The 27,767-nt window shown below is 41.4% G+C and overlaps 1 protein-coding gene across 5 annotated transcripts; it reads right to left on the reverse strand.

The window, feature by feature from the left end:
• On the reverse strand, positions 1-27,712 carry kiz (kizuna centrosomal protein). Of its 5 annotated transcripts, XM_086274287.1 has the most exons (16): positions 27,531-27,712; positions 27,083-27,145; positions 26,499-26,661; positions 25,186-25,254; positions 23,652-23,955; positions 23,340-23,519; positions 23,008-23,257; positions 20,077-20,196; positions 19,320-19,484; positions 18,061-18,211; positions 15,965-16,121; positions 15,492-15,554; positions 14,086-14,172; positions 13,609-13,678; positions 5,218-5,264; positions 1-3,722 (listed from the first exon to the last, which is right to left on the reverse strand). In XM_086274287.1, exons 1-16 carry the CDS (start codon positions 27,701-27,703, stop codon positions 3,625-3,627), a joined length of 2,160 nt encoding a protein of 719 aa, XP_086130413.1. In that variant the 5' UTR covers positions 27,704-27,712; the 3' UTR covers positions 1-3,624. The 5 variants fall into 5 exon arrangements, 4 of the variants coding, with proteins under 4 accessions (XP_086130413.1, XP_086130411.1, XP_086130414.1 ...); XM_086274285.1 differs by having other exon boundaries at positions 23,340-23,955; XM_086274288.1 differs by lacking the exons at positions 27,083-27,145; positions 27,531-27,712 and adding an exon at positions 25,342-25,540 and having other exon boundaries at positions 23,340-23,955; positions 26,499-26,655.
• Positions 27,713-27,767: the final 55 nt, after the last annotated feature.

Genomic DNA, 27,767 nt, shown 5'->3' on the forward strand with positions numbered 1-27,767 from the left:
TCTATTTGATTTATCTTTTATTGTTTATTTTATTTATTTATTTCACTTGCTAGATATGGGACAGACTTGAATGAGGAAAAGAAAAGGGAGAAAGGAAGAGGGGGGAAAAACAGTGGAGAAGAGGGATAAAGGGCAAAAAAAACCCCAAAAACCAACTAAATAAGCAGACAAAAAATACATATATCAATCACCTGGATCACCTGTTGAGAAAGAAAACAAGCAGAAGAAAACGAGAGCAATACCATAAACAACATCACAATGATATATGGGAATATAACAGTAAATACTAAATATTAAACATTATTGTGCAGCACGTAACATCGACAGCGCACAGTGTGCTTTGAGGCAGGGCTGGAGATATGTTTCATATTGTGAAAACGTATAATAAGACTTATCGGAGCACTCGCATTTGTTGAAAGAGGGAGAACCAACTTCATGCAACTAGCTGGAACAATAACCAACTTCAATTTCTGAAGAATAATATATTTTTTGTTGTTCTATTTGACACTACAATCGAACACATATATTCAGCCTTCAGTGAAGGCACTACAACTGTAGCACTGTTGTTGCAGTTGTCCAAACTCTTGCCCTCAAAAGGCTACAAATGATCCATTTTAGTATGAAGGATGGCAGTAACATAAAGCTCCTAGATAAAAACTGTTTTTACAAATATCTATCAGTCACATTACAATTTAGGCGCTACAGTTTGCTAATCAAGGACTGTTTAAAATAGTTCGACCACTTTATTCTACTTTAATATTAGCTGCACTGTTAGAAGAAATTTGGGGACGCCCTACAGACAACACTGAAGGTAACGAGACAAAATTATCCCACGATGAAATCAGACATTGAAAAAACATGAACAAACATGCCGAACAGAGGACATGTTGGTGTCACAGCAGGAAGAGCAGTGATGAAATTGATTACATTAAACAACAGCAATCTGTTTTGGTGAGCTAGCTCCGGGGTCCTGCTACACAAGCTAATGTGTAAATGAAATTGAGCATAAAATCAGTTTTTCCTTTTATGAGAAATCACAACGTCTGTTGTGAAAAATCTAACGTCTGTAACCCTCGTAAGTTAAAGGAATAAGTGATCATTTGCAGAAGGAATATTACGCTGCGAGTTTAGGAAAAAGAGAGTCCGTCAGTAGTTTGTCTTCCTCTCAGCCTGTGTCTATGTCCCAGAAAGCCACCTGAGTAATTTCTCAAGGTGTTGATTCCACAGACTGCCATCCCTATACACGTACAGTGCTATCGGTGGTGTAGAAACGGGCAGTAAATAACAGCTGCCCTTATGCACACACATCAGTATTTTCAAACTGCATCAACAAAGGCCGATTAGAAGTTGTACTCGCGTTATATTCTCCTGAACAGAAACAACTGATGTAGCTACAGATAAACTGCAGAATTCAAGGTGCAGGTAGCAGCAGGGCATTAATCGTGGAACAAAAGTCTCCGAGACGCAGGTCTATCAAGCCTTCCTAACAAAATGAACTGTTTTTGTTTCAGCGTTCAAGGGCAAAATCACTAATCCCAGCCAAAGTAAACAGTTTACCAAAAACTGTTGATCGGTGGAAGATTGTTTAACGCAATATAATGGTGCCGGATCTCTTTGAAAGAGCTGAAGCCTGTGTAATCAAAAGCAAAGCCTTTTGTCTCTTTAACACACATACCAAAGAAGCTGCCGAAGAGGCAGATTTTTTACATGAACGCTCTCAGTATCCATGTACCATTGCACTTTGAACCTTGTGCACTGTGCGGGGCTCGAGTTTAGCAACTGAATCACTCAAGGTGAAAAATGTGTATTTATGTATCTATTCATAGTTTTCATCACAGGAATTTTAGGAATGCTAAAAGTACGCCTTTCTCCCACTGTCCGCCGGCTATTTTTACTGGGTTTGTTTAGCCAAAATGGTGGATGGCTGTTAAATTTGATGGGGCCAAATGGCATAATCCCTCCTTCTCCATGCCAACCCATGTTATCAATGGCGAGTCATTAAACTCGTACTGAAAATAAGTGATGATTAGAAGATATATGTTATTGTTTTAGCGTTGTCTCTACTGCCCCACAACACTGACTACAGTACAATTACCCTGAAACTATAATTACTGGATCATTGCTACGGCACTTTGGAATTTCTTGCCCTTCAATTCCCAAATGATAGTATTATTGACCAATCACATCTCAAATAAAAGCAAGCATCTGCATTTTTGTTCACATTCAGCCTGTAAGCAAAGGGATTCCCCCACAAAAGACTTACTCAAAATAATTTAAGTAACTAAGACAGACATTTTCCATCTTCATGCATCATTGCAATAATCTCCATCTGGACCAACACAAAACATAAAACCACTGCAGCTCCATCTAATGCCTGAATGTGATCGGGTGTGAAAAAATCTTAAGTGCAACATTGCCCTTCCTCCCATACCGCTGTGAAAACGCAGGCGCTTTAGAAAGAACGAGCTGAATATTATCACCATCGCCTCCGTGTCACGCACTCGCAGAAGTTCTTTATATATTTAAAAAAATAATGTTTCTGTGTTAGTACACATTAGTACAATATAACTCCACTTTCACCGTGAGCTATCTGTCGCACACAAGTATCTGTTGACATGCTCCTTAACATGGATATTATGTTGGGGAGCCTTTTTAGCCAACTCCAAATTATTCTGCCAGTCCCTTTCCTGTGGTGGGTCAGGGCTGTCTGAAGCCATTATTGGTAATGAATGTGGAGTCCTACTTTAAAAGGTTCAGGCATGTAAAGTCACCTAAAGCTGACTAATGGAATCCTGCTGACACTGAATGCCAGGGGCTTTTACCACCAACCCAGAATGGTGGTTTTGGAAATTTACACCACAGACATAATGAACTATAAATGTAAACCTTGGAATGTAGCCTCCCACGCAGTAGCTTTGAGATATTAATAGATACAGACATGCAATATGCTGGAAAATCATAAATTGTAGCTCCATTGTGTGCTTTCGGCATAAATTCTGCTACTTGTGGCTTATTTACAGCGAAATGTAAACACGTCTTTGCACTTCTGAGGCTTAAGGAGAATTATTAAAGAAGCGCCTGTGAAAATATGTGCAGAGCGTTTATTAGAGCCTGAAAATATTCAGAGTTTGTTAGTGCTGCAACACTTTGTGCCCTGGGAGATGGGCCTCTTCAGCGGGTTCACAGGTCGCGCAGAAGCGTGCAGAGTGGCCATTGTGCTTTGTCATTTCACAGGTGACTCACATCACTACACTCGAGCATGCTGGAGGTAGAGCACTCGGAGATGCTTGCGGCATTCAAAATGCATGATTTTCAGCCTAGTGCAAACAAATCGCTTTAAAAGATCAGTTTAATCTATTTCGAGCTGTTATTATGAGCTGGGAGAGTTGTTCAGATAAAGAGACTGAAGCAGGGTTAACATCAGTGTGTTGGACAACTCTTCACATACTTTACCCAGCGTGAGAGCTGTCAACTTTATTATTTGTTTTTATGATACAGTGTGCATACGATTTACAATGCAGACCACTAAAATAATGGTCAGCGGGTGAACTACCACGAGTCAATCTGCCGCAGATTTTGCAGTGATATAATATAGTACATTAAAAAAATATCTCAGTGGAAATATCACTCATAGAAGTCATAAATGCCATCGCTGTTGAAAGGTTGAGGACGCAAGGCTGCTTCAATCTCAGAGTTGCTGTCATCCGATTGACCCCAGAAATCTATACAGAGAGGTACAAAGAACAAAACACAGGATTACATTATTGTGGCAGAATGCTCACTCCAAGCTTCAAATGGACCGTTACTGTCGACATCTTGAGAATAAGTATTTTATTTCTATACTCACTTTGTCAAGGTGAGCTTACTGGAATACTTAGAATCTTAACATTCTTCCTTTTACACAGTTTATATACCAATTAGCCATAACGTTAAAACCGCTGCCAGGTGAGCGTGTCTTTACAACCCATTGGTCTTCTGGGAAAGCTTCATTGCTGACATTCACGTCGATGTTTTTATACTTAAAACTTTACAGACTGAACATGGCTCCGCGGCAAAGCGCTCCCCGACAGCAGCAGCCTCTCCCAATGCAATAATGCGCTCCGCCAAAACTGCGTTGAGGAAACCGCGCCGAGCACCGATGGGACAAAGGTGTTATGGTGACAGAAGGGGGTCTGAACGTAATTATAGTCAGGTGGTTTTAATGCTGCAGCTCATCAGTGTATGTGTTCAATGTAGGTCTTTTGTGCTTGGAGAATTTTGGGTCTGATCACAGCTGTACATGTACAAAAAAAATCAACCAATAACTAATTAATAAAAAAAATTCTGAGCTTGGCCAATAAGAATCCAAACTGTAGTTCATTTCAAATTAGGACAATTTCCCCTTCATGATCATCTTCTTATGCATCTTTGGACCTAGAGCTGTGCACTGTGAATTCCCTAGGATCAGTTTGTCAGTGTAGAGTCCCACGCTGAGACAACTCGGGAACATTTAACCGAAACCTGCACTGTGATACCTTTGTTTCCAAGCATCTAATGCACTGAAAATAGGGAGGTCTCCTTTGCTCCACTGACACAATTCTCTCAAGTCATCAGCTCTTCTCCCCAGATTTGCCTCCCTGCAATTTGTTTAATTCCCCAAATTTGAAAATCAAGTTAAGCACTGCCGATTTAACACAGTGGAGAAGATCCAGCTCGCGCTGCAAATGGAGGCAGTCGATTCAATGAAATCAAATGTAGCAGCACTGATTAAGGTGGCCTGGTGGTCCATGGGAACTCTCTGATTGCAGCTCATAACATTAAACATCGTTTTGCCACTGTAGAGTCAGCAATGTTCTCTCTGCTTATTATTTAGAGCAGTACCTTAAATGCCTCAAAGTTCAGGGCTGTTGTTTAAGTTGACAAAGACACAGCATGTCCCCTAAAATAAAAGCATTTTAGCTTTTTTATTAATTGAGTTGGTAGCGCTTGCTTCAAATTAATCTTTTAGGAACCTGACTTGGCTTCATGGTCACATTTTATACAGACATCCTCAAAAAGGTCCAGCTGCATTTAGAGAGAAATTTAATCAAATAGATGGTATTTTTATGAAGCTTAAATTTTTGAATAATTTCACAGATGTAAACACATGGATTCTCTATGGTGATCCGTTTGGTGTCATTAACCTCTTTTTGACACTGTGTGTTTTCACTTAAATGAAATAATTTAGTGTACACTCACCTTTTGACTGTAGCGTAGAATGAGCCTTTGAGCTTGCCTTCTCTCTCCTGGAAACACAAAGATAGTTAATAGCCTTGTGAAGTTGTGACCCCAGGCTCTCTTTGAGAGAGATTTACTTTTTCACTGCTGAAAAGAATGAAGAGAAAACTTTAACATGACCAAATACTGCAAGTGAAATACGTCAATTCAGATATCAGTCTTTGTAATCAGGTTACGGACTACACACAAACTAACCAAAGCAGTACAATAGAATAAAATAAAATCTTTGTAAAAGAGCATCCATTTAACTTTGGTGATATTTAGTGGCTCGACTCAGACAGTGCCCTCGTGAGAACTCCCTTGACTCCTATTGTAGGCGCTTGTGATTTTGCTATGTGGTTGTTCATTCACATGTTTGGCATTTTGTGTGTAAACTCACAAAGGTAAAAGAAATCTTGTCTGAGTATAATAAAACACACAGACAAATAAATCAGTCCAACTGGCATACGTACAACAACCAAAACAGACTTGCGTGAAGACGTCTAATTAATTCCAAAAGATGATATTTAATGGCTAGAACCATCATGGCAAAGGGAACTTCCTTGACTCCTGTGTAATTGTGCCAAAGGACTTCCACAAGGCCCTCTTTATTCAAAAATAGTCCAAAGACAGGGTTGCCAGGTTCCCATAGCTCTGGTGATATCGCTATGTAAATGTGTGACCTCCGAAAAGGCTTTGATCTGCCTCGATGCATATGCAATAAGGCCCCCTGTTCCACTTTTAAAGGCCTCCTCTTTAATTTACATCATCACAGAGCCTATTCAAAAGCCCACAATGTATCCTCCTCATCGCCCAGGTTAGCATACACATCCATACTGCTTATTTGTTGGGTCTCCTATATTTGATTCTTTCTTATAAAAAAAAAAAAAAAGATGCAGAGTTTCAAACAGATGAAAAATCTGGTCCGCTTTTCCATCTGCATCAATTCAAACCCGTGACCTCTTTGATTGTCACCCTCTCAATCACCCTCATCTCCTCATCACTCCCTCATGGCACATGTGACTGTACATTGAGTATAAGGACCAAATTGCTCTGGCTGCGTTCCAGTTGCTATTTTCTAAACTTAAGACCGAATGAGAGAACAAAGATGCACCTCCCATTCCTAACTGTGAGCAGATTGCTCTGTGCTACAAGCTATATACCGCAGAGCCAGTCTAATTACTAGCATATAACCTTTACATTCATATACTGATAGGACTTCCTACAGGACGTTTGGACGACTCGTGCATCTGTTCAGAGAGAATACTGAACCTCTGGCACTTAAAACGCAATAAAATCAAAGCAGGGAAGCAGTAAGGAAAGCAGTGGGGGGAGAAAACAAAAGCTATGGCCTGAGAGCAGATAATCAGCCTGCCTGCAAGCTGATGGTGAACTGAATGTAAGAGCTGTGGATTTCCAAAATGTGCTTATTCGTGTAGAAATATCTCGCTAAATACACACATTTATGTAAATAAAGATCATTCATCTTTTTTTTTTTTTTTTATTGTGGCTTAGATCTAAAGTGCTATTATTGATTTTTAATATATCCTCAAACAGTATTTAACCAATGATGATACTGTGTTATATACTGGTTTGTCTGACCAAGCTAATAGAGGAACTGCATCGATAAATTAATTTGTGTTAATGTGTGTTTAACACATTAACACCTTCTGTCTGTACGGTGCATAAAATGAATTACCTGCGTTATTTGGAGAGAACAGGATTTATTTTCCTTTGTTTGCACTACAGCACAAAAATCATGACGGACACAATGAGGAAATCCAAGTGTTATCACGATTCAGCTTTCTAAACTGAATAAAGTAAAAACATTAAACTACGGCAAATAGTGTATCCATTTACAACGGTTAGGCAACAGATCCCAGCCAGACCCTGCAGCAGCAAAAATACAGCAATAATCTATACCATTACTTCCTCTCCTTTGCCACAATAATAGCTGTTACAGCGAGTAAATTGGGCTTTTCTTTTCTCGAACTTCCCCTCGGGATGGGAATGGCCTATCAGCTGTTCCACTTCAGTGAGGGACAGGACTGATTTCAAGACGGGTCTATTACCATAGAGAGCCCAGCCTGGATCTGACCTCACCAATCTAATATTCAGTTTCCATAAACATTTATGCCAGTTCATCTTCTGCTGAGTTTCCCTTAATTGAGGCAATGATCTGAATATGTAAGACTGAGCTGGCCAGTGTTTTACAAGCTCTGCCACACAGAGGTGAATGTAATGTGTAAAATGATGCAAATTACAGCTATTGTAATGTTCTTTTTCAACCCCGCACTCATTCGCTTTTCATGGCCTTTGCAGTGGTTTCATATTGTTGTTTATCTCGTGTTTTAACAGTTTTTTTGTCTACTCTGCATTAGAGTTCAACATAACCTTTAAAATGTATGAGCTTTATATATATTTGACACACATAAGTATTTCTCTCAATTTCTCTTCTTGTTTATTTTGTTTTTTTGTCAAGTAAAACACTCTTGTTTTTCAACATATGATAAATTTACACGCGTGTGTGTGTATTTTTACATTTTTATATTTTGCGTTATGACAACACATTGTCTGTCATTACAATACAAAGGTAATGACAGTGTGTGAAATATAAAATCTGATAAATATAAAATTTAATATCATGTTATGACACATTGTAAGAACAGAAGTTGGTATCATCAGCTAGAAATGACACACTTCTTTAAGATTAACACAATCTGTCCATGGCAGAGGCTTCAAAGACTATTCTTTACATTTTGCTCTTCGTGCCATTTTACTGCTTTACTGTTGTGTGCTGTATTAGCCTGTGGTAGTAGTTCAGCAAGTAAGTATCTAGTCTTCTACCACACACATACAAAAAAGCTACTGCTTTAGCTCTTGGCATAAAAACCATGTTCATGCTGTAGAGCTAAAGGAGCGCAGAAATGAACAAAAGCTACAGTCGCACAATAACTCAAGTAGGTTGATTATAGTATGCACTTTATAATAACAAAACCTTTATTATAGTTAGATGGCAATACATCAGTTCCTCAAGTATAAGGATACAAACCATCTTCACATAGACTGTAGTAGTTTTGTGAGCTGCAGCTAAAAAGAATAGTCTTTTTGAAACCATTGAAGCTGTATTTCACTTATGACCAACAGTCACATTAGGGAATGTGAGGACTATTGGAAGAAATTATGCTTAGCAAGGATTTAATACTGCTGCTGATGGCTAGAAAATTGCTTTTATTTACCCCGTCTTTTTTAAGCTCGCCACCCACACACACACACACATCGTAATAACACAATAGCGCTTTTGTGCAAGGACAATCATGTTACCACATATTTTACATGCAGAAACTGGATTAGTGAAATTGAATAATGAAAAAAAATTGGCACACTTCTTGTGGATTAACACAGTGATTCACTTATGTGAGAGTACCTGGGATTTCTGCAACTGTGTTTTAAATAATTCTCTGCTGTGTTTTTTGTAAAAATCCTACGTTTGACTCTGTGAGCACCATCTCGATCCAGTTTTATGGAATATTTCTCATTTTCTTGAGAAACAAATAAAAACTACTAATACAGTTTTTTTTAACACAGTTAAGTTGCAAGTTAAATATGACCTATTATACTAAAACGTGTTCATGTGCAACAGTTAAATCTGGACCGAACAGGGAAAAAAAAGCAAAATCTCACATTTTAACTTGACAGTGTGTCAAATTTACAATTTAAGGTCACGTTCATGCTAGAGTCATGAGACTAAAGCCATGTCCTTGGACATATTTAAGATTTTTTTCATGCATTGTCCTCCAGTTACATTAGGGAAAATGAATACTGTAAGAGGAAATAATGCTTACCAAGCATTTAGCACAGCCTTGCCAGCAGCTAGAAAACTGCTTTTATTTACCCTGGCTTTTTTTTTTTTATAAGCTTCTGCCACCCACACACAAATGCTAATAGCACAATAGCACTTTTGCGCGGCTGTGCTCGTCTAAAGGTAAAGGGAGACCCATCACCTCATCATTCCCATCAACTCCTACTCCCATCCCAGCTATGACCCTGCAGAAACATTGTTTAGGCTCCGTTTAGATGTACTCTAACAGGCCTGAATGGTAGCAGGATATAGCCCTCAGTGGGGGCAAACAGTGAGAGGCAACTATGAGTGCACTGTGAGTGGGCGCTCTCTAACATGTGAGTGCTCTCTGCTGGCAATGAGTAAGTACTGCAACTCAGAGAAAGAGGCACTGGGCCAATGATTTCAACACAGCGGGCTCTCGTCCTGACTGGTGGCAGTCTAGTGGAGACAGCCAGTGTGAGGGATGGATGAAGGACAGATCAGGTTACACTTTTTTAACGCCTCATCTAATCGAGGGTGGACTGAAATTTGCAGGCTGTCCGACACAAAAATTGCAATAATGTAGAGAAAACAGGAAAATAAAGCACCAGAAACATCTGAGTAAATGAATCCAAGCTGCTTTGAACAATAACAACACGGGTCACATGTGCCGTCTTTGGCTTTAAAGTTTTGCGTCAACCTAAACGAATCCCAAAGTTAAATAAAGTGATCACAAATAAAATGTGAAAACACAGAAACAGAAAATGCCTGAAAGACGGCTTCTTTTATAAAAGAGCAATCAGGCATTCATCCGTTTCAGAGAGCCAGTGCAGCACAGTGACCTCCTCTGGCTGGAGTCTCTAAATGCTGCCTTTATCTATTCATGGTTGTTTGTGGTAGTGGAGTGGTGGGGGTGGGGTGGGCTGGGTGCAGCTAACATACTGTCAAATGTTTACCCACAGAAAAACAACTTTGTTGCCTGACGTTATAACCATAAAAACATTTAGAAGAACAGATGCAGTATGGGTAAAAGGCAGCTCGGTCTCACACGGCCAACTATTCTGCTGTCTTTGTGCTCCTTATGTCGTTTTTGGATTCTGGATTTGCGATTTTCCACCTATTAATACTACTTTGTCCGTTACCGTCTCTCTCTCCCCCTCTATGTCCTGCTTTCTCTTTTACGTGTCCTCCCCCCTTCTCAGCTCTGGTCCCTCTCACCCCTCCATCTCTCCTCCCAGTGAATTGTGACATGTTCACATAGTCTCCACATATGTGTGTGTGTGTGTGTGTGTGTGTGTGTGTGTGTGTGTGTGTGTGTGTGTGTGTGTGTGTGTGTGTGTGTGTGTGTGTGTGTGTGTCCGTCCACAGGAAAGACACACACACAGCTTCTGATTTTGACACACTGAATGATCTGAGGTCGAATGCTTGAGCACATCCTGTTGTCCAAAGCAAAGCTGTAAACCACTAATTGTTGAGTCAAGGTTTTTGTCAAGCAGGCACTAGGCACAACAATCATCACCCCGTCTGATGGCTGCAGATTTTGTTTTGTGTGTCTGTGCACATGTGCTTGAGCATTCCCCCCCCCCGTCTCTGGATCAAAAATGGGGATACGCGATGGAGCGGGGAGGGGGCATAAAAAAGGTATTAAAAACCCCAAAATAAAAACAAGAAAGGAGTGCCATCTGAAATGCCTACAGTAGAAAGGAGCACAATGTTTCTTTGCACGAGAGGAAGCAGTGGCATGCACTCGCATACAAAGGGGAACAAGTGGTCTTTACATGGAGTGCAGCTGCTTATTAAGACTCACTCCTTCGTGCATTATTCCTTTCATCCCCACTCAACCACAAAGTGATTTTACTTTGCTACTCACAAAGACAGCAAAAGATTTCTAATGGACAAATCCTTCATAAATGTTGCAGATCAGTCGCTTCCCCGCGAGTTATAATACAATAAACAGAACATTCCATAAAAGTATCTAACTGAAAAACACTGTGTGGGAGAGAGCGAGGAAAAGAGAGACACTGGAAAGCAAAAGAATATGAAAGAGCCCAATTCTCTCCAACTTCATAATAGTGAAATGAGCACATATAAATGTGTTAAGAGTATCTCTTTGCATCTTGTATAGACTGCATGTATTTAATCTGTAAAGCTTATTAAGACCCCAGTCATTGCTATGCAAAGCAGCACCCAGTGCTTTTCTCTCGCTTTTCAGCTGAGTGCAGTGTTTGGCCAATAGCACTGGCCCCCCGCCTCTCATTCTGCATTCATAACATGCAACATTTGCACAATGTATCTCTCAAAGGCCCTGAATAGAAGGCCTTAATACTCATGTAAACAACTGCAAACCAATTACTTAATGAATCAGGCCCACACATAATGAGAAGCCTCACAAAAGGCTATAAATGCATTTTTTGCACCAAAGCCTCTGCTTTAAACTACAATCCCTCTGCTGTAGTCTAGGCTTAACTGGCAAATCATAATTATTGCCTAAGACAACAGAGAGGAAGCCATTTTTTTATTTCGAGTCCAGCACCATCCTCCTTTTGAAGTCACTCATCAGCTCGCTGACAAAATAAAGCAAATAATTAACACAGACAGGGGAGAGGAAAACACAGGAAGACGGCGAGGAAGAGGGGCAAACAGATTGAAAAAGGGTAAGAGAGAGAGCGAGACGCAAAGAGAAAGAAGGAGGAAAATGGGGCAATGTTACGCCTCTGCTTAAGCACAGGGCTTCCAGACCACTTGTGGAAGCAATAAAGAGCAAGAAGTGACTGTTGTAAGTGGAATGCTTACATCTAAGCGTTGAGGGAGAAATGGCGCAATTGCTGTATCAGAGCGGCAGCAGGTAAAAACAAGTTACAATAAAGTCCTTCAAAATACTGCTTTAAATTACATTTAGGATGAAACCTGTTCTGGAAATGCACAACAAAAAGCAAAAACACAATCCTTCCAAACAAAGAGATGGGTGTTGGGTCAAGATGAACATTAAAATGAAACAAAAATTGTATTTGTGATCCAAAGGAAATCCAACTGTCCCAACAGCTGTCATTTACTTCACTAAGTTTATTTGTGACTAAACCCTCTCCATGTCCAACCAGCCATCTCCTCCAGCATCCTCTGCATTGTATTGCCTCCCTCCCCCACTGTGTTTGAGCATCAGGGATTTATCTATTTTTAAGAACTAGAGAAGACAACATAAAACTTATCAGTCTAATAATAAGAGAAATATTGTTCAAAACTGCCTGAAAGGGTTATTAAAAATATATGTTGTAAGTGGACATAAATAAAACTGAACTGAGCAGGGCAAATGTTATGACGTAATATCATTTTACTTTACATTACTTAATATGGACTAATTACAGCATCATCTGTGCACGAGCTGTTTTAACTCAGACTCTGATCTCTGACCTGGATCCTTACATAGAGGAGTCCAATATCACTGCTTTACAATTAAAGTTCTTTTATCAGTAAATGTCTATTCAGGGCGCACAGCCACTCCGAGTATGACCAAAGACGTGCTTGGTGCTTCCTTCCACACTCCAGTTGGAATAAAGTGTTGGCCATGCATAACTACCCGTTTTTCCAATTTCTCTTGTGTACACAACTTGTGTCTCATAACTCCTCGTGGCATTTTGTTTTGCAGTCTAATTTCTGTTCTGCAAATTTTGTTTAATCACAGATATTGCGGACTTCCCATGCACATTAATGACAGGGAGATGGGCACCATCTGAGAGGGTCTGGGCCCAAAATTGGCTCATGTTTATTAAAGAGGTTGGTCACCCGGGCTGGTAGTGGCAGACATCAGCAGCTATGAGGACCACAATAGAGCCAGGCCATTAGACCCTTCCCTGGGCTAATAGGCAGACTGGGAGCGCCTGCTTGCCAGGCCAGGGAGATGCAGACTTCAGCCCTTGTGTCAGCATGGTGCCCAGTAATCACATGAAATCAGAGAAGATTATTCCTCATAACGTTTACCCAGCCATTACTAGAGCCCAAATGGTTTGCAGTGAAGAGGTGCTCTGAGGACCTGACATGCAATTGCAGATTTGATGAAGTCGTGTTGATATTCAAATGTAACCGTGGCGTGGTTAAGTTTCCACTGAGCTATTTATCATTAGATGTTCTTTTCTTAACCACTTAGAGCTCTGATTTGACCAGCCTAAAAATGTTTCAAGGGTGAAAAATGAAAGGACATTTGTCCTTGTCAACACTCGAGCCGGCTTCTTCCAAAAGCGTTGTCCCCGATTCTCTTCTTGACGTGATATGTTTGCATTTCGACAACAAGCCTGAAGACAGTTTAGGGCTCCAATTTATTTTTGTGGTAGCCGATCTGCTTTTGAATTCTAAAACCTGGTTGAACCCAGCAAACGGTGAGTAAGAGGGGGCTTTAGGGACCTTTTGTCTTTGTAAGCGAGTTAATGGGTGGCACCCCCTTGATCTTATGGAAATGAACAGGGAATTATGAGAGCAGCCATGCAAATGTACATCAACCACTTTGGTGTCTGGTGGCCCATTTCGTGTGGCCCGTTGAATAATAACAATGTTCTTACCGAGGGTAAGGGTCTTGATGTGAGGAGCTTTTGGCCCTCCGCAGGTCCTCTTCATGGCCATGATTTATTCCTTAAAAGAGCAAACAGGGCTGGATGAAACCATTTGATTTCTTGATTGATCTCATCACAAGCTAATTTACCTTGTATACTTATATAGAAACATGTAAGGCTAATAGCAGTGCTATGCTATGAGTACAGTGAATTCGTATTCAAAGTATGTTTTTTAACAATCCATTTGGAAGTTCTTGCATCCACCCTGAATATGGCGCATATCACAAATCATGTGATAACTAAAATCTATGATATGTTTTGTGGAGTTAAAATGGGATAAAAATGGGATTTGTTGAAACTTCACTGAGCAGAAATGTGAGCATAGAAGAGAACTGTTGCTTCTCATGTCCACGTATTTCCTTGGTAACCAATGATTAGGCTCCAGTTGTTCCCTACTTGACTGGAAGAGTGGACCACATCCCTTACCTGAGAGGCTATCCTCCTCCTCCTCTTCAGAACTCTGCCGCCTTTCCATCATGGCTGATTGTTTAAGTAACTGATATGCTTTTGTCTCTATTTAGGGACACACGTGGCACAAACACACACACACAAAGTCACGGTCAAATATTTGCTTATAACCCAGGTTTCCAACTTTCACAGGTTTCTGTGTTTGATGAGACAACACGCTTCAGTGGCTCCGTTTTTTTTGTGTTTTTGGTTTCATCACTTAACAGAGTGGGTGAGAAACACTCTGCTCATTCAGCTAAACTGTTGATTCAAGCCTACAGTATGCAGCAACAGTTTCCATGAGACAGCAATCAGCATCTCACATTATCTCAGCATCCCCTACCAGGAAGGGAATGATTGATTTTGTGTTTAAAAAAATAAAAGAAACACTTGTAATTACTTTCCGTGACACTAAAAACGGTATCATATTTGAGTGGAGGAGAGAGACTGAGCTGGCAAAAATCAACAGAACAGAAGTACATAATAAATGGGCTGTTATCTCACTGATGTTACAAAAAGTACACATTCAAAGAAAGAATGTGAAAGGCAAAGCAAAATTGTGATCTTCTGTGACCAAGTCCTAACAGTTTCAGCTAGGATTCACAATAAAAACATAGGTTTTAATCATTGTTGAAAGCCATACCATGTTTACAGTGCATTCCAATCTCCACTTCATACAGCCACTGCTTTTACACGTAGTCTCAAAAACCCCAGCAGGTCTACAGGCGTGCATGTTTTGGCAATTACTATCAGTTCCAAGGTCACCGTTTTTGATTGTGACATTGATGTCGCTCAGCACAGCAAAATCCTTTTTTTTTTTTTTTTTTAGCTGGTTATGTCTCTTTTGATTAAGTGTAGCGATTGGAAACTGGACTCATTTTGCTGGCTGTGCACCTTAGGGATGCGGACACATGAAAAACCCAGTAGGAAATCTGATAGCCAAGGGTAGTATAGGATTGCTTTACATTTCAGAGGTGCAGCTGAGGGATGGGCACACCAACTGCTTCCAGGATGCCGTCACATCTAGTATTTTAAGTCCAGCCTTGCCGGAGCATTGTTTAGAAGATAATGAGAACCGATGACAGATCTTTTGCGCTTCCCACCCTGGCGCCCTGACAATTAAAGCGGCCGCATTATGCTGGGGCAGTGAATTATCAATTTTGCTAGAATGCCTCAGACCGAGCTGAAAACACAGCTAGTGTTTTCTCGGAGATAATTAGAGAGAACTAGCACAGCTCTTCAGGTGGGACTTTGACCCTGGATTCACCTTGATCATCCTGCCTCAGCCATTGTGTAAAAGAGCCCATTATTCACTGCAGTGGGAAGAAAACAAACCACAACATAAGGACAGTGTGAATGCTGGGGCACCGGCAATGCCTTTTTACCTCTAATAGGACCACTTTCCACAGGGCTTTCGTCCTGGCTGTCCTCTTCAGCACTTTGTAGTTCTGTAAGAAAGGGAAGCGCATAGTGAGAAGCAATGGCAGGGAAGAAGGGAGTCTAGGGATAGAAATGGGAATGGGGGGGTCTTTCTTTAGCTCTGAAAGGATGGCTGTATGAAAACTGCGCTGTGAGGGATTTATATATAAAAAAAAAAAGAAGCTCTATGGTGAAATTGATTTCTTTCATGAAAGGGAAGTTTTAGTACTCTGCAGAGTTGGTCTCCAGAAAAAAAAAGTCCATATTTCTTCCAATTAATGGTCTTGTTACATGTGACACAATGACTTATCACAGCGTGGAATCACAAAGATCCATGCTGGATGTTTTGTTAAAACCCAAACCCATATTAACGTTTCATTAGCATCATTTTCATAATTAGAATTGATCATGTGATATTATACCAATCATCTTCAGTGACCTTGGATCCGTTGCTTCCATACGGGCCTGGCAGGCTTCGCATCCCCATCAGCCAGCAGAGAAGGAGGACCACATAAAGAAGATAAGTCACTCTTGTCCTCTGCTGAGGGGCACTCCTCACTGGACCGGGACAGAAGTGTCCTCAGCAGCACTTTGGCCTGCGAGCAGCACAAATTAAAACCACACTCTTAATTGTTCTCATTTTGTGAAGGAAGTGTCAAATTGAACTCTCGCCGATTAGGCAAGTCATTTACTTTGGCCATGGCTGCTCGCACAGAGGTGCAGCTGTAATGCGTGTTCAAACGCCAAGAGAAAATAACTTGAAATTGTCTCACTCGTTTAACTCAAAAAAGATGATTTCGCACACTTTCACTCCCGCTCTCCCTCTCAATCACACTTTTTTCCTCTCACTCTCTCTTTTCATCCATGAGATTAGAGAACTGCCTAAAGAATGCAATCACCCCGGTGTTAATGTGCAACACGTCCCAGATATCTTCCCTCTTGGCTGAGAGGATTGAGACAAACTACTCTCTTCCTCCCACTCTGCTCATTTTTATCTCTGTGGAGATGAGGATACACAATTAAGAGGAGCTGTTCCAGGAGATGGGGAGCAGCGAGATGCCACACGCCGATTTCCTTTCTCTCCTTCTTCCCTCCCCCGTATCAAATCCTGCCATCACCATTTCTCTTTTGTGATCAAAGACTGCCTCTCAGCCTCAGATGGCCATTTGCAACTTTTAATGAGCGCTAATATGGAGATGATCAGGAGGATTTTGACAGTGACAAACTTTAAGTGCATTGTAAGTTGTTATCAGTGGGTCACAGTTATGACTGACAATGTTCACGCTTTCATTTGCAGAGAGCAGAAGAGACGCAAACACAGGACAATCTGAGTTTGCCACTTGGTATTTGATGCTGCTGCACAATAAAAACTGTCTTGATCCTTGTCCCCGATATCCCTCTTTGTTCCTTTTTTTAGATTTAGTCAAATGTACCGTGGGTTGAGGGCTCTCGCAGACCCACTGCATTTTAAATATCAATGAATGCAACTGTTAGCACTTGAATATTCAAAGGGCCTCTTTGAGTGTGTGCATGCGAGCTGCATGCTCCCATTTGTCAGAGTAGCCAGGCTGTGTGGCAAGATGTGAATGGAAATTTCTGTTTTCTCTTGTGTGTGTGGAGAGTAAGCTGTTGTGTGAGAGGACAGAGAGGAGAGAGACGGAGAAATGGGAGGACGAGACGGAGAAATAGATGGAGATGGAGTGAGGACGCTGAAGAGAAAGAAAGATTTCCACTCAGGCTTTTCCTCATGTGCTTGGATACAATGATTTCGATGGCAGCACCCCTCTTCCTTTTGTCAGTGCATACTTTTAAGAGGCTGCACAGTCTCCCTCTTTGCTTCTCTCACTGCGTCAGCAATACTACAGCCACAAGAACCCACATAACATGAATCCACAAAAATGAATAAGACAAAAACCTGCATGTGTAGATAATCACTCTGGCAGCCAGATAGTGGGTTTGCTGACATGTCTCTTGACATCATCGTTGAGCTCTGAGTGGGAATATTCTTTGTCATTTCTTTCTTTGTTTAATTGAGCATGATCCACAAGGTCAATGAGTGGGAAATTTAAAATAATCCCATTGAGTAGAAGGTCCAAATGGCTCCCTCGTTCAATCAGACCCAACTGACGGCTATACTTTTGGCTAATACTAAATTAAAAGCAAGTGTTTCTCAGATGAATACACCACATGAGATGAAAGAAGCCAAGCTGAGGCTGTAATTTGCGATTACGACATGGGTCAGGGTTTCCCTTCTGTCTAGGTCAATGTGTGGAGCAATCTGATGAGCAGGAGGCCAGGGCTTAGTTTCCAGCACGAGACACAAAGAGGGCATTTAGCAGTAACTGCACTCCTCTTCAAAAAAAAAACACGCAAAGGAACAAGCAGAGAAACAAAAACACTCGCTCATTTGGAAAGAAGAGGGGAAAAAGGGGGCCATATTTCTGTGCAGATATCAGTGTGCTTTCGGGATGCAAGTGTGTGACCTCCTGTTTGTTTGTGTGCATGTCACTGGAGTGGATGTGCCTTCGACGCTACCTGGTGGCTGTAGGTGGCATGACGGCTGAGCAGCAGCGGCGTGAACAGTTGGACCAAGCGCTCAGTGCTGAGGACGCGGCGCTCCTTGAGCACAAGGGCGTGCTTGAACCAGCGATCCCACAGCCGAGCAGCATTAGGAGGGAGGCTGGTGCTGCGGTGAGGATGGGGGTGGGATTAGATGGAGAGAAATAGCGGCTTTGTTATTGAGCACACAGCAGGAAATACGAACATAAATCATAATTATACCCGCACAAAGTAAAAAAAAAAGTGAAGAAGCTGAAAAGTTTGGAACACCTCCAGTATAAAGCATTTCTCAGAGCTCTTCCTTTAAGCAGCCTTTTTAGAAAGGGTTATCCTAAAACAACTCAGAGGTGATGGATTATTAATGAATTCCAGTTAACACTGAATAGACACAGACAGCAAAATTGATTCAGGTTGAAAAACTGAATAAAAAGGTCGAGGTCAGCCAGGAGGGATCTCCAGAGGAAAGAGGGGGGACACTGTTAGATGTGCTCCTTTGAATTGACTATATAGCAGGAAAGGTCTCAGTGAAATCAATAGAGTATTGAAGCAGAGCATGGATTTAGCTCAGAGTATAACTACTCATTATCCAAAGGACTGGAAGTCGCAGATAGGGCATTTTAATTTACTCATGACATTCACCCACGCAGTGTTACGGTGTGAGGTGACACCAAAGATGACCTTTTACATTTGTGGACAAGGGAGACTGTATCAAATAGTAGCATGAAATCTCTCTGACTGCTGTAAGTGCATGACCCTCCCCACAGTCTAGTGAAGGAAAAAAATAATAATAATAGTAACATAAAATCAAATGCACACACAGCCATCCATGCGTACTGTAAGGTGGTTTACTTTCCTGAAGAAAAGAAGACTAATATCTATTGAACTCTGCAGCTTTTACAGCACTGATATTTGTGCTCTGAACGACTCCATTGTGAGGTGGTACAAGTAGATAATCACGCAACACCCAAAATATCACCAACATTTTATCATAGATCTATATATAAACAGCAACAATGAATACGCTTACATAACATGTATATAAGCATAATTTTTACATCATCACAATTCAAAAGTAAATGAAAATATAACCCTAAACAAAAACTGCAACTGCACACAAATAAGCCAGCCTGTGGTTTTGTTTTGTTTTTGCAACATATGAATCCATAATATAAAAAACATGCACAGGCTGATGTCAGTTTCTGGCGCAGGATTCACAGACAAACCAGGAGCCTTACCTTATTTCATTAGGCTCAGTGCTGGCCTGATGAGCACACACCAGATCCTGTGGTAGCAGGCAGCCCTTTTCTGTGCTCCATGACAACCTCTGAAGCTCATGAAGGACGACTGCTCCACACGCTCCAAGGTCCTCGTCATTCAAGCCCGCTCCATCGTCACAAAGGCTTCCCAATATATAGAGAGCAGTCAGCTATTGCCATGGAGCTCTGGGCTCTGCCAGCAGGTCAGGAGTACACAGCATACATCGAACAACTGCTAATACTTCACACACATCAAGGCGCATGCACTCCAGCTCACATAATATCACAGCATGGCTAAACGCTCTACCAAGGGTTGTGACACAAAATGGCCCAAGATGTTGTTGACATCGTTCACAAATGTGACGTTTGTACAGATGGAGAGCTTCGCCTTTGTTAATCAGTATTTCACTACTGCTGTAAATGAATCGTGACGTAGAAAAATCTTCTACAAAAACCAACCTTTATCTAATAAATCATGTGCACAATGCTCTCTCTGCCCAGTAACAATTCAGCAGAGCGGTTACTATAACAATCCCACGTGTCTGAAAACCCCTCAGAAATAAAGATGCACGGATGGCGGTAATGGCACTTCATCTAATGTGAGAGCCCTCGGCAGAAGGATAATATGTTTTCCTCATCTGCACAAACTGCCCCCTTAAATAAATATGTGTAGCATTTCATTCAGACATGGGGAGACAAGTTTTAAAAAGTTTGAAGAAAGACACTAAGGGTGTACCTGATAATTCTACTGAGCTCGAGTCCATCGACAGAAGAATCCCCGTACACACTGGCCTGTTCGCTGCGAAGTCGTCCTTCAATGCTGTCTAGCAGATTAAAGAGTCCTTCCTGGGAGAGACTTAAAATAAATTACCTATTAGTGTGGTGAATGAACAAAAAAATGGAAGAGGTCACGTGATCGATAGGTCTGATATTTTTTTAAATGAAAATAAAACTATGATAACATTTTTTCCGGGCGATTTCCTTGAGGTACTCAAGGCTTGCTGGAGAATGTGATCATTAAACTTCCACAATACAGCTTTTCAACAGTTCACCGTGTTCGTTGATTTTGCCACGTGTAATAACAGGTTGCAAGCGAAGAGCTCGACAAAACCAGCATTCAGATCCGGAGCTTGTTTGCTGCTGAATTAATGTGGTATCGAGCAGAGTTGGTTAAATTGCGAAATAATGCTCGAAACGAGTAATATGACGTTACAGTTAAACTCCATTACCGGTTGTAGCTCGTGCATAAAAGTGTACGGAAAAAGAGGGGTCTCTGGATGATTTCCTTTGGTGAGAGATTTACACTTTAATCTGGTCCTGTGTGCGGCTACAAAATGAGAAATGGATGCCTAATGCATGTGGATATTGAGAATCCATCTCTTTCTTGAGCATTAAGCTCTGGGTGGCCCTCATTGAATTCTCCCAGAAACCCCAAGCCGAGAGATCCTGAGCCCCCTTACATAAAAAGAGGCCAAAAAGAATTTATGACAATCTGTAATGGGCTCTTGGGTTAGGGGTCAGCAAACAATTGCTCCCTCTTTTTTGCAGGTTGTTTCCTGGTAACATCCTGATTAAGCTGGCAGCTTGAATTATATCCATGACATTCTGTAGTGTGCAATACATCTGTGCCAAGTCCTCTTCAGTGTGGCTGAAGTAGAATAGGCAAAAGCTCTGTCTTTTTTTTTCCCTTTCCCTTATTGCCAGCGTGGGCCTTGAAATAGTCATCTTTCTCTTTCCACTTTATTTATCAACGCTCTTCAAAAAGAGACCTTTAGAGAGTGAGAAAGTGAATTAGTTGTGTTTTCCTGCAAACTTCTCTCTTTACTGTATTGTTGCCAGCTTTCATGTCAAGGTCTCTAACCTCACTTTAGATGCTACTATTGTCCGTGTGTCCACATCATCAGGAGTGTATTGTTAGCCAGGAGGAAGAGGTCAGCCTCTCTGCAGCAGTATTGCTCTACAGCGTCGAGTTGTGGCTCTGGGGTTATTTATCACATGGAATGGCCTCACCATTGAGTGACTGGTGTCAGGCGAATCTCACCATCCAGGCACAAATAGCAAGTGTAACACACAAAAGGACACGGAAAATATAACCACAAGTAATAACAGCACACACTAAGTGCAGTTACACCTGCCTAAATCTGGGATAGGCCCAGCACGCTGTCAGAATTCACCTAAGAAAATACAGAGTGAAAATTTGCGAGACCTTTGCTAAACTAGAATTTAAGCCACAGGAAAAAAAATACCTGAGCAATGCCCTAATGACACTGCAATTACAATTTTTTCAAAATCCTATACGCTTTAAGCTCCATCTGTGGGATTAACTGGGATTTTTAAGAAGCCAGTGTTAACTGTATCACATGCTGTCACCAATCAATCAAACCCATGCAGCACTTCAGACAACACATGTGAGAGCAAAGCACGTTGAGGGCATTGTGATGGTATTAAAAATTAAACTATACAATATTTGAGTCTGTAGGAGAGAAAGGTTGTTTTTCCCTGACTGTTGGGGCGATATAAGCTTTAACCTTAAGAGAAATACACGCAGGATAGAGACTGGATGCTCTGCGAGGTTTACATCAAAGCCTCTGGTTTTCTCCTCATACAAAGAAGCTCTCCGTGTTAACAATGAAAGCTGCAGCCAACGCCATTGTCTACCCAGCACAGCCTAACTGAGGCTCCTCTTGGGGTCATGCTATATAAAGTATAGTCGACCACACATAAACACAGTCGGGCACAAACAAACATGCAGCACTCTCAGAGAGAAAACATAATCCTCCACAATATTTTTGATGCTCACAGAGAGCAGACCAATTAAAAAATAAAGCCTTTCATACCAATAATGCTCAGAAATTACTATTTATTTTTGTAATTACAGAAAAAGAAATAATATTTAAGAATATAGTCCATAATGTGACCCAAGAACAGAGAGAAGGCAAACATTAAACAGTGTTTTTTTTTTTTCCTTGAGAGTACAGTGAAGAAAAAAGTGCACACAAAATGAAGGTTTTTTTTAAGAGCATAAGAGGTGCTGTTCATAAAAGACCTCATACTGTAGCGAAAATGCAAAGGCTCTCCGTGCAAACATTCACATAGGATTTTCTGTGGCTCTAACCCCATCCAAAATGATCCTTCAACTCAGAGGCCATCATCACGCTAAGGATTTGTGGCTGTAAGTGCTGTCCACATGCCCACCCCTCCACAGCACTCTATGGTGCCACAAATTTCCTCCTCCACTGGGGACTTCCTGAGGTCTCTCAAGCAGAAAATTGCTCTGTTACAGCATTATCTTGGATTATGGCAATATTGTTGGTGACAGGTCCCCAGCTCTCCCTATAAGATGCATCACTGCCACCGCAGCTGCTGCTGAACTACAGAGAGGACGGTGGCATGAACCGTGACTCCCACAATCCTCTCTGTCAGCCTCAGATGTGAAGGTGGAAAGGAGGAGTTTGCGGCGTGTTCACTCGCTATCATCAACAGCCCTCTGTGGTTCGGCATGGCCATGCAGAACATTCTCCTTGCTTAGCCCGCTTAGCCTTAAATTTTGGGGAGGGAAGCTGCTGACTGCACTGAGCACCGTTTGAGGAAGAATGTTAGTGTTTTTCTTCACTGACCCACTTTGAAAACGTCAGACAACAAACTACATTAGTCATATATACTGTACCTTTTCAAGGCCCCCACTGCAGCTTTGCTGTTTAAGTGGAGTGTTTTCTTGGAGCCATTAGAGTGCAGAGACGATTCAGGACTGTGCTGGTTGTGATCACGCCTTCCGTGAGTATCATTACCCTCATGTGCCCCACCCTCTGGTGCATCCTCCTCCAGCTCAGATTGTGTCAGAGAAATAGACAGGTCACTAGCAGTGCTCTCTGACAACTCCACATCTGAACTCAGTGTGCTGACACTCTCACTTTTACCTGGATGTAAATATACAATGTAGTGTAAAGGAAAAAAAGTGCTTTAAAAGATTCTAGCACAGACAGAAAGATCACTGCAAACCTGTTCTCTCTTCAGCTTCTTTTCCCAAAGTGGTTTTTAGCATCAAATGGCCGTGACCTCTCTCTTCATCTTCCATCGTGCGTGCCTCGTGAGCCACCTCTTTGGAGTCGGTGTGTTCTGCGATGGAATTCTGAGTCCTCGTCGGGCTTCTGCTGCCAGGAGATGGATTCTTCTCAGGCCCTGTCAAGGTCGCCAAAGGTGAAGGTTCCCGTTCATCATCACTTCCAAAAGCCACACCGCCAGCTGTGCCTGTTAAGGCACGAACAGATGGGAGCGGCCCCATCGTTCTTTCATGTTTGTCACTCAAATTACCGTCGTCAGGGGAATCGTTTGAGCCTGAAATGTCATCTGATAAATGTGCTCGGTTGCTGGTGGCATCCTCTCCGCCGACTGTGAAGTCCTTCAAAAGGCCACTTGGTAGACGCTCGCGGGAGTGCAGGCTGCGATTGGGTGAATGATGCAATGCTTGGTGTGAGTGTACACTTGTGCTGCCAGCTTCTGCATCAGGCCCTCTGGAGGTCTGGTGGCCCATAAAAATTTCCACTGGTGCTTGTTTAAAATCCTTAGCTGGGTGAGAGACGTATCCGTCCTGGTGCTGTGCACGAACAGCTTCAGCCTGCACTCATGAAGAAAACAAACACACACACACAATATATTCATTTTATCAGCTAAACTTTTCATTACCTCATAAAATATTTTTTTCCAGGCATGAATATGGATCGCTTAAAATGTCAAAGTTCTTGTTTCAGTTAAATAAGTGCTATTTTGAAAGAATTTCAACTCAAGTATGTCAGCTATCCACTTTAGAAATTTGAATAAATGTAGCTTATTTGGGCCAAGGTCAGAATTCTTTTCACAACATTTTTCAAAAGAATGTCTCAGGATCAATGTTTTAACTTTTAATCTTATTAGAAATCCTTTAGACAAGTTTTGATTCATGTCTGCAATGTCACCAAGGGCGGGGAGAGAGAGAAGCAAAAAAGCCTCCCTCCAAACATAATAACAAAAAGCATGGCTTCTGTTTCTTTTCTGATAAGCGTCTTAAATACCAAACAGTTAGCTGCTTAATAACATTCACTGTAAACCATGCAGCCTGCCCAGCAGATCCACAAAGTAGGTAAAAAAAGAGGAAAAGTTAATTTCTTGGCTGAGTGATTCCATCGGTAGCTGCAGGGCAAAGTAGAAAGTGTTTCACTAAAGTAGCAATTGATTCTTCTATCAATCTGCGGCACGCGTGTGCTCTTCCAAGGAATGTATTAAATATGAAAATCATATCCCGTTATCATCTGTCTCCAGCTTTCAGCCCGGTAAGCTTCCCTTAATGAATGCTGCAGCCTGAGGGACATGCACACTGCCAGCCAATGGCTTGTATGCATAATGGAGTGACGGTACCATTTTGCTCATTACAATATCGACAGACTGAGGGGGGTTTTGCACACAGTTACAAGTGACTGCTCTAGACAGCATGCTCCAAGTTATTATGAGATGTCTTAGACATTTCATCTAAAAGAGCTTTAACTGCTTTAAGTGAAGGGAGAAAGCAGCCATGGGCTTGAACTACATCGCTTGTACAGATTCAGCAGCTAGGATTAGACACCTGTGTTATTACAGATACACAGTTTAAATGTAGACTCTACAGATTTACCAGGCATAATGTCTACGTTCCTTTGTTATTCCAAACCTAAAAACGTAACTTGATAGAACTGAAATTAGCATAAACCTTTAAACATTGGAAAAAAAGAAATAAGTACCATTTATCATCCAAAAAATATAAAACAAACAAACAGAGTGCAGGTTACCTGATACATAAAGGATGTGATGTGTGTGATCACATGCTATTGCATACCTTTGCTGGTTCCCGCTCCATTTTCTTCTTTGCTTCCATAAATTTGGAAATCTTTTTCAAACACTCAGCCTGTATGAAATAAGACTGAATTAATAATTAAAAGATAAATGACTTCTTTAATATTCAACTGGCATGTGTCATGCAAACTCGTCTAACCTGTCTGAATATTAGCTGGATGTGGTGTAAAAGTGGGGGGAAAAAAAATAAGGAAAGTAGCTGAAAGCAGCCCCTATCAGTAACAGAGGGTTTTCCTAAGTGAGTGTCCTCTATGCAGACGCTGACACCCCTTAGCATTTTCATTTGGCCGGGCGGACTCACTGCCTTACTGCCAACTCCAACAGAACCTTTGCCACACCTTTAAATTACAAAAACAGACCTTTAAAAAATGTGTCTTTTAACATACAGCACAAATACCAAAAATACAAATACAATAAAATCTAGATAAATATACATGCTAATCAGAGAGGGAATATATACTCACTGTCTGTTTGAGAAATGTGTTTTTCTTTGTACCAAAAGCATCACGGTTCAACCAGAAAAAAACCGTGGTTGATTTTACACAATGGAAACAAAGTGCAACAGGACGACCAAAATAACAGCAAACATGCAGGACTCATAAAGCATCAAGAGGAAATAAACCAACTGCTTGAGGGGAGAGAATGGCTAAATCTCTGGAGCACTTCAGAGTCTCTATATTGGGCAATTAACTCGGTGAGTCATAATTAGCCAATTTTGTTAATTTGATATTAAGCTGTCAAGCACTGTCGTTGAGTTTTAAGTGATAATCTGACTGGCTCATTGTTTTCTCCCCCGTTCATTTGCTTGTCATGATAAATTGCACAGTTTGAGTGTTTACTATTGTCACATCAAGCCATTGCAAGCAAATGTCTACTCTGTTAAAATTGCAGCAAGGCATTAAGGCAAATGAGCATCTATAAAAACGCAGCATCCCTAATAAATATATATATTTTATATATACCTGCACATGCATGGGCGGCCATTATTCCAAAGTTAACCTCGTAGAACTACGGTTTTCTTAAACGTACAGCTTGGACAGCAGTAATTACTGGTTATTACACGTGAATCTAAAAATGTCAGAAGAAAAGTACAACTGTCAAATCTGATTCCACCGCAGTGAAAGGAGTGTTTGTTCATACTAAAAGCCTGCTTTCAGTACGACTCCATAATGACAAAAGCTACTCCACTGAACAAATGAACTTGAGCAAATGTGTGTGTGTGTGTGTGTGTGTGTGTGTGTGTGTGTGTGTGTGTGTGAGAGAGAGAAAGAGAGACAGAGCATGTGTGTGTTCTACCTTTTGTTGTTGGAGGGGGGCATGGTCAGGACTATATTCCTTCATGCTAATTTCTATGCACTCCACATCTCTCAGAAGCTCAAGGTTTCTCATTTTCGCTCGTGCTTCCCTGTCACAGATTTCCTTGAGATAACTGCGCAGTTTGGAACACTTTATCTGTAAGCTGAAGGCAGTGGAGAACTATTATTCAAAAGAAATATTATCTAAGAGCATTGTCAGAAAATAAGAGCTCGACTTCTCAGGAGAAAAGGTTAAGCACAATATGTTATAAATTTAAATCTCATTCTCAAGTCGCCCATCAACCTAAGCCCTGCTGGATGGACCTGGCATGTTGGTGTTTATGAGACATGATTTACATCTTTTTTTTTTTTTTTTTTTTTTTTTTTTTTAAGCAGTGTTATGCTTGTACACATTGTATTAAATAAAAACTGACACAAATGCCTGGATTGTTTATTCCCAAATGAAAATAATAAAACAGCTGTCAATCTATGAATACATGGGAATTTTTTTCAAATCAATTTCATATACAACGATGAAAGTCCACTCACATATAATTGGATATTTAACTCAAACCAGTGACTTACGCTCTTTTATCGGATCTGGAGTAAGCAAACAGCTCCCTCTCCAGCTCCAGCCTCCGTTTCTCCCTGCACACAGAGCGCACAGAGAAGGTGTTACCCACACACACCGCTCCAGCACCTCCGTGGTTTCCTGGGCTAATTATTGCCAAACCGTCAGACTTATGAACCCAGCGAGCTTCCATAACACACATGCTAATGCAGGATAGCAACTTTCATGGGAACTTGACTAACTTTCATTAATACGCAAACGCTAATCAGTTACTGCTTTATACACATCCACGAATCCAAGTAAGCAGGCTAAAGAACTAGCTTCTGCTCATCTCTGTGTACGCGGACTTCGCTAGGAAGCTAACGGGTAAGGTGAGGCTATCAGACGGCAACGGTGACAACTCGAGTCCGCGGTTCTACGGGGCCGTGCTCTTTATAATACGAAAACACCAACTGTCCTCACCTTTCGTGTATGCTCTGCTGAGCTGACGTTATCCTTTCGTAGTAGTGGTCCTCGCTGCGAGCCGAGCTTGCCATTTTCTCCCGCTTTTGGCGCCGTTGCAAAGCCGATTGGAAGAAGAGGCAGACGAGGAGGAGGGGGAGAGGGGGGCCACTGGTGTTTACGTTGGTTGCCATGCGCACCGCTTCCCAGAAAGCCTTGCGGATAAACACAGAGAACACGTGGTTGGAGCACGGAGAC

Source organism: Aulonocara sp. 'chitande type north' Nkhata Bay, linkage group LG19 (genome assembly GCF_057382095.1).
Source record: "Aulonocara sp. 'chitande type north' Nkhata Bay isolate Kocher_YH1m ecotype deep benthic linkage group LG19, A_spYH_male_GT1.1, whole genome shotgun sequence".
Taxonomy (NCBI): Eukaryota; Metazoa; Chordata; class Actinopteri; order Cichliformes; family Cichlidae; genus Aulonocara; species Aulonocara sp. 'chitande type north' Nkhata Bay.

Coding starts and splice junctions, on each gene's coding strand:
- kiz (XM_086274285.1), bottom strand. CDS start 27,703: ATGGCAACCAACGTAAACACCAGTGGCCCCCCTCTCCCCCTCCTCCTC. Junction 23,956..25,185: donor TGGAGCGGGAACCAGCAAAG/GTATGCAATAGC, acceptor TCATGAGTGCAG/GCTGAAGCTGTTCGTGCACA. Junction 19,485..20,076: donor GAGCTCAGTAGAATTATCAG/GTACACCCTTAG, acceptor TATATTGGGAAG/CCTTTGTGACGATGGAGCGG.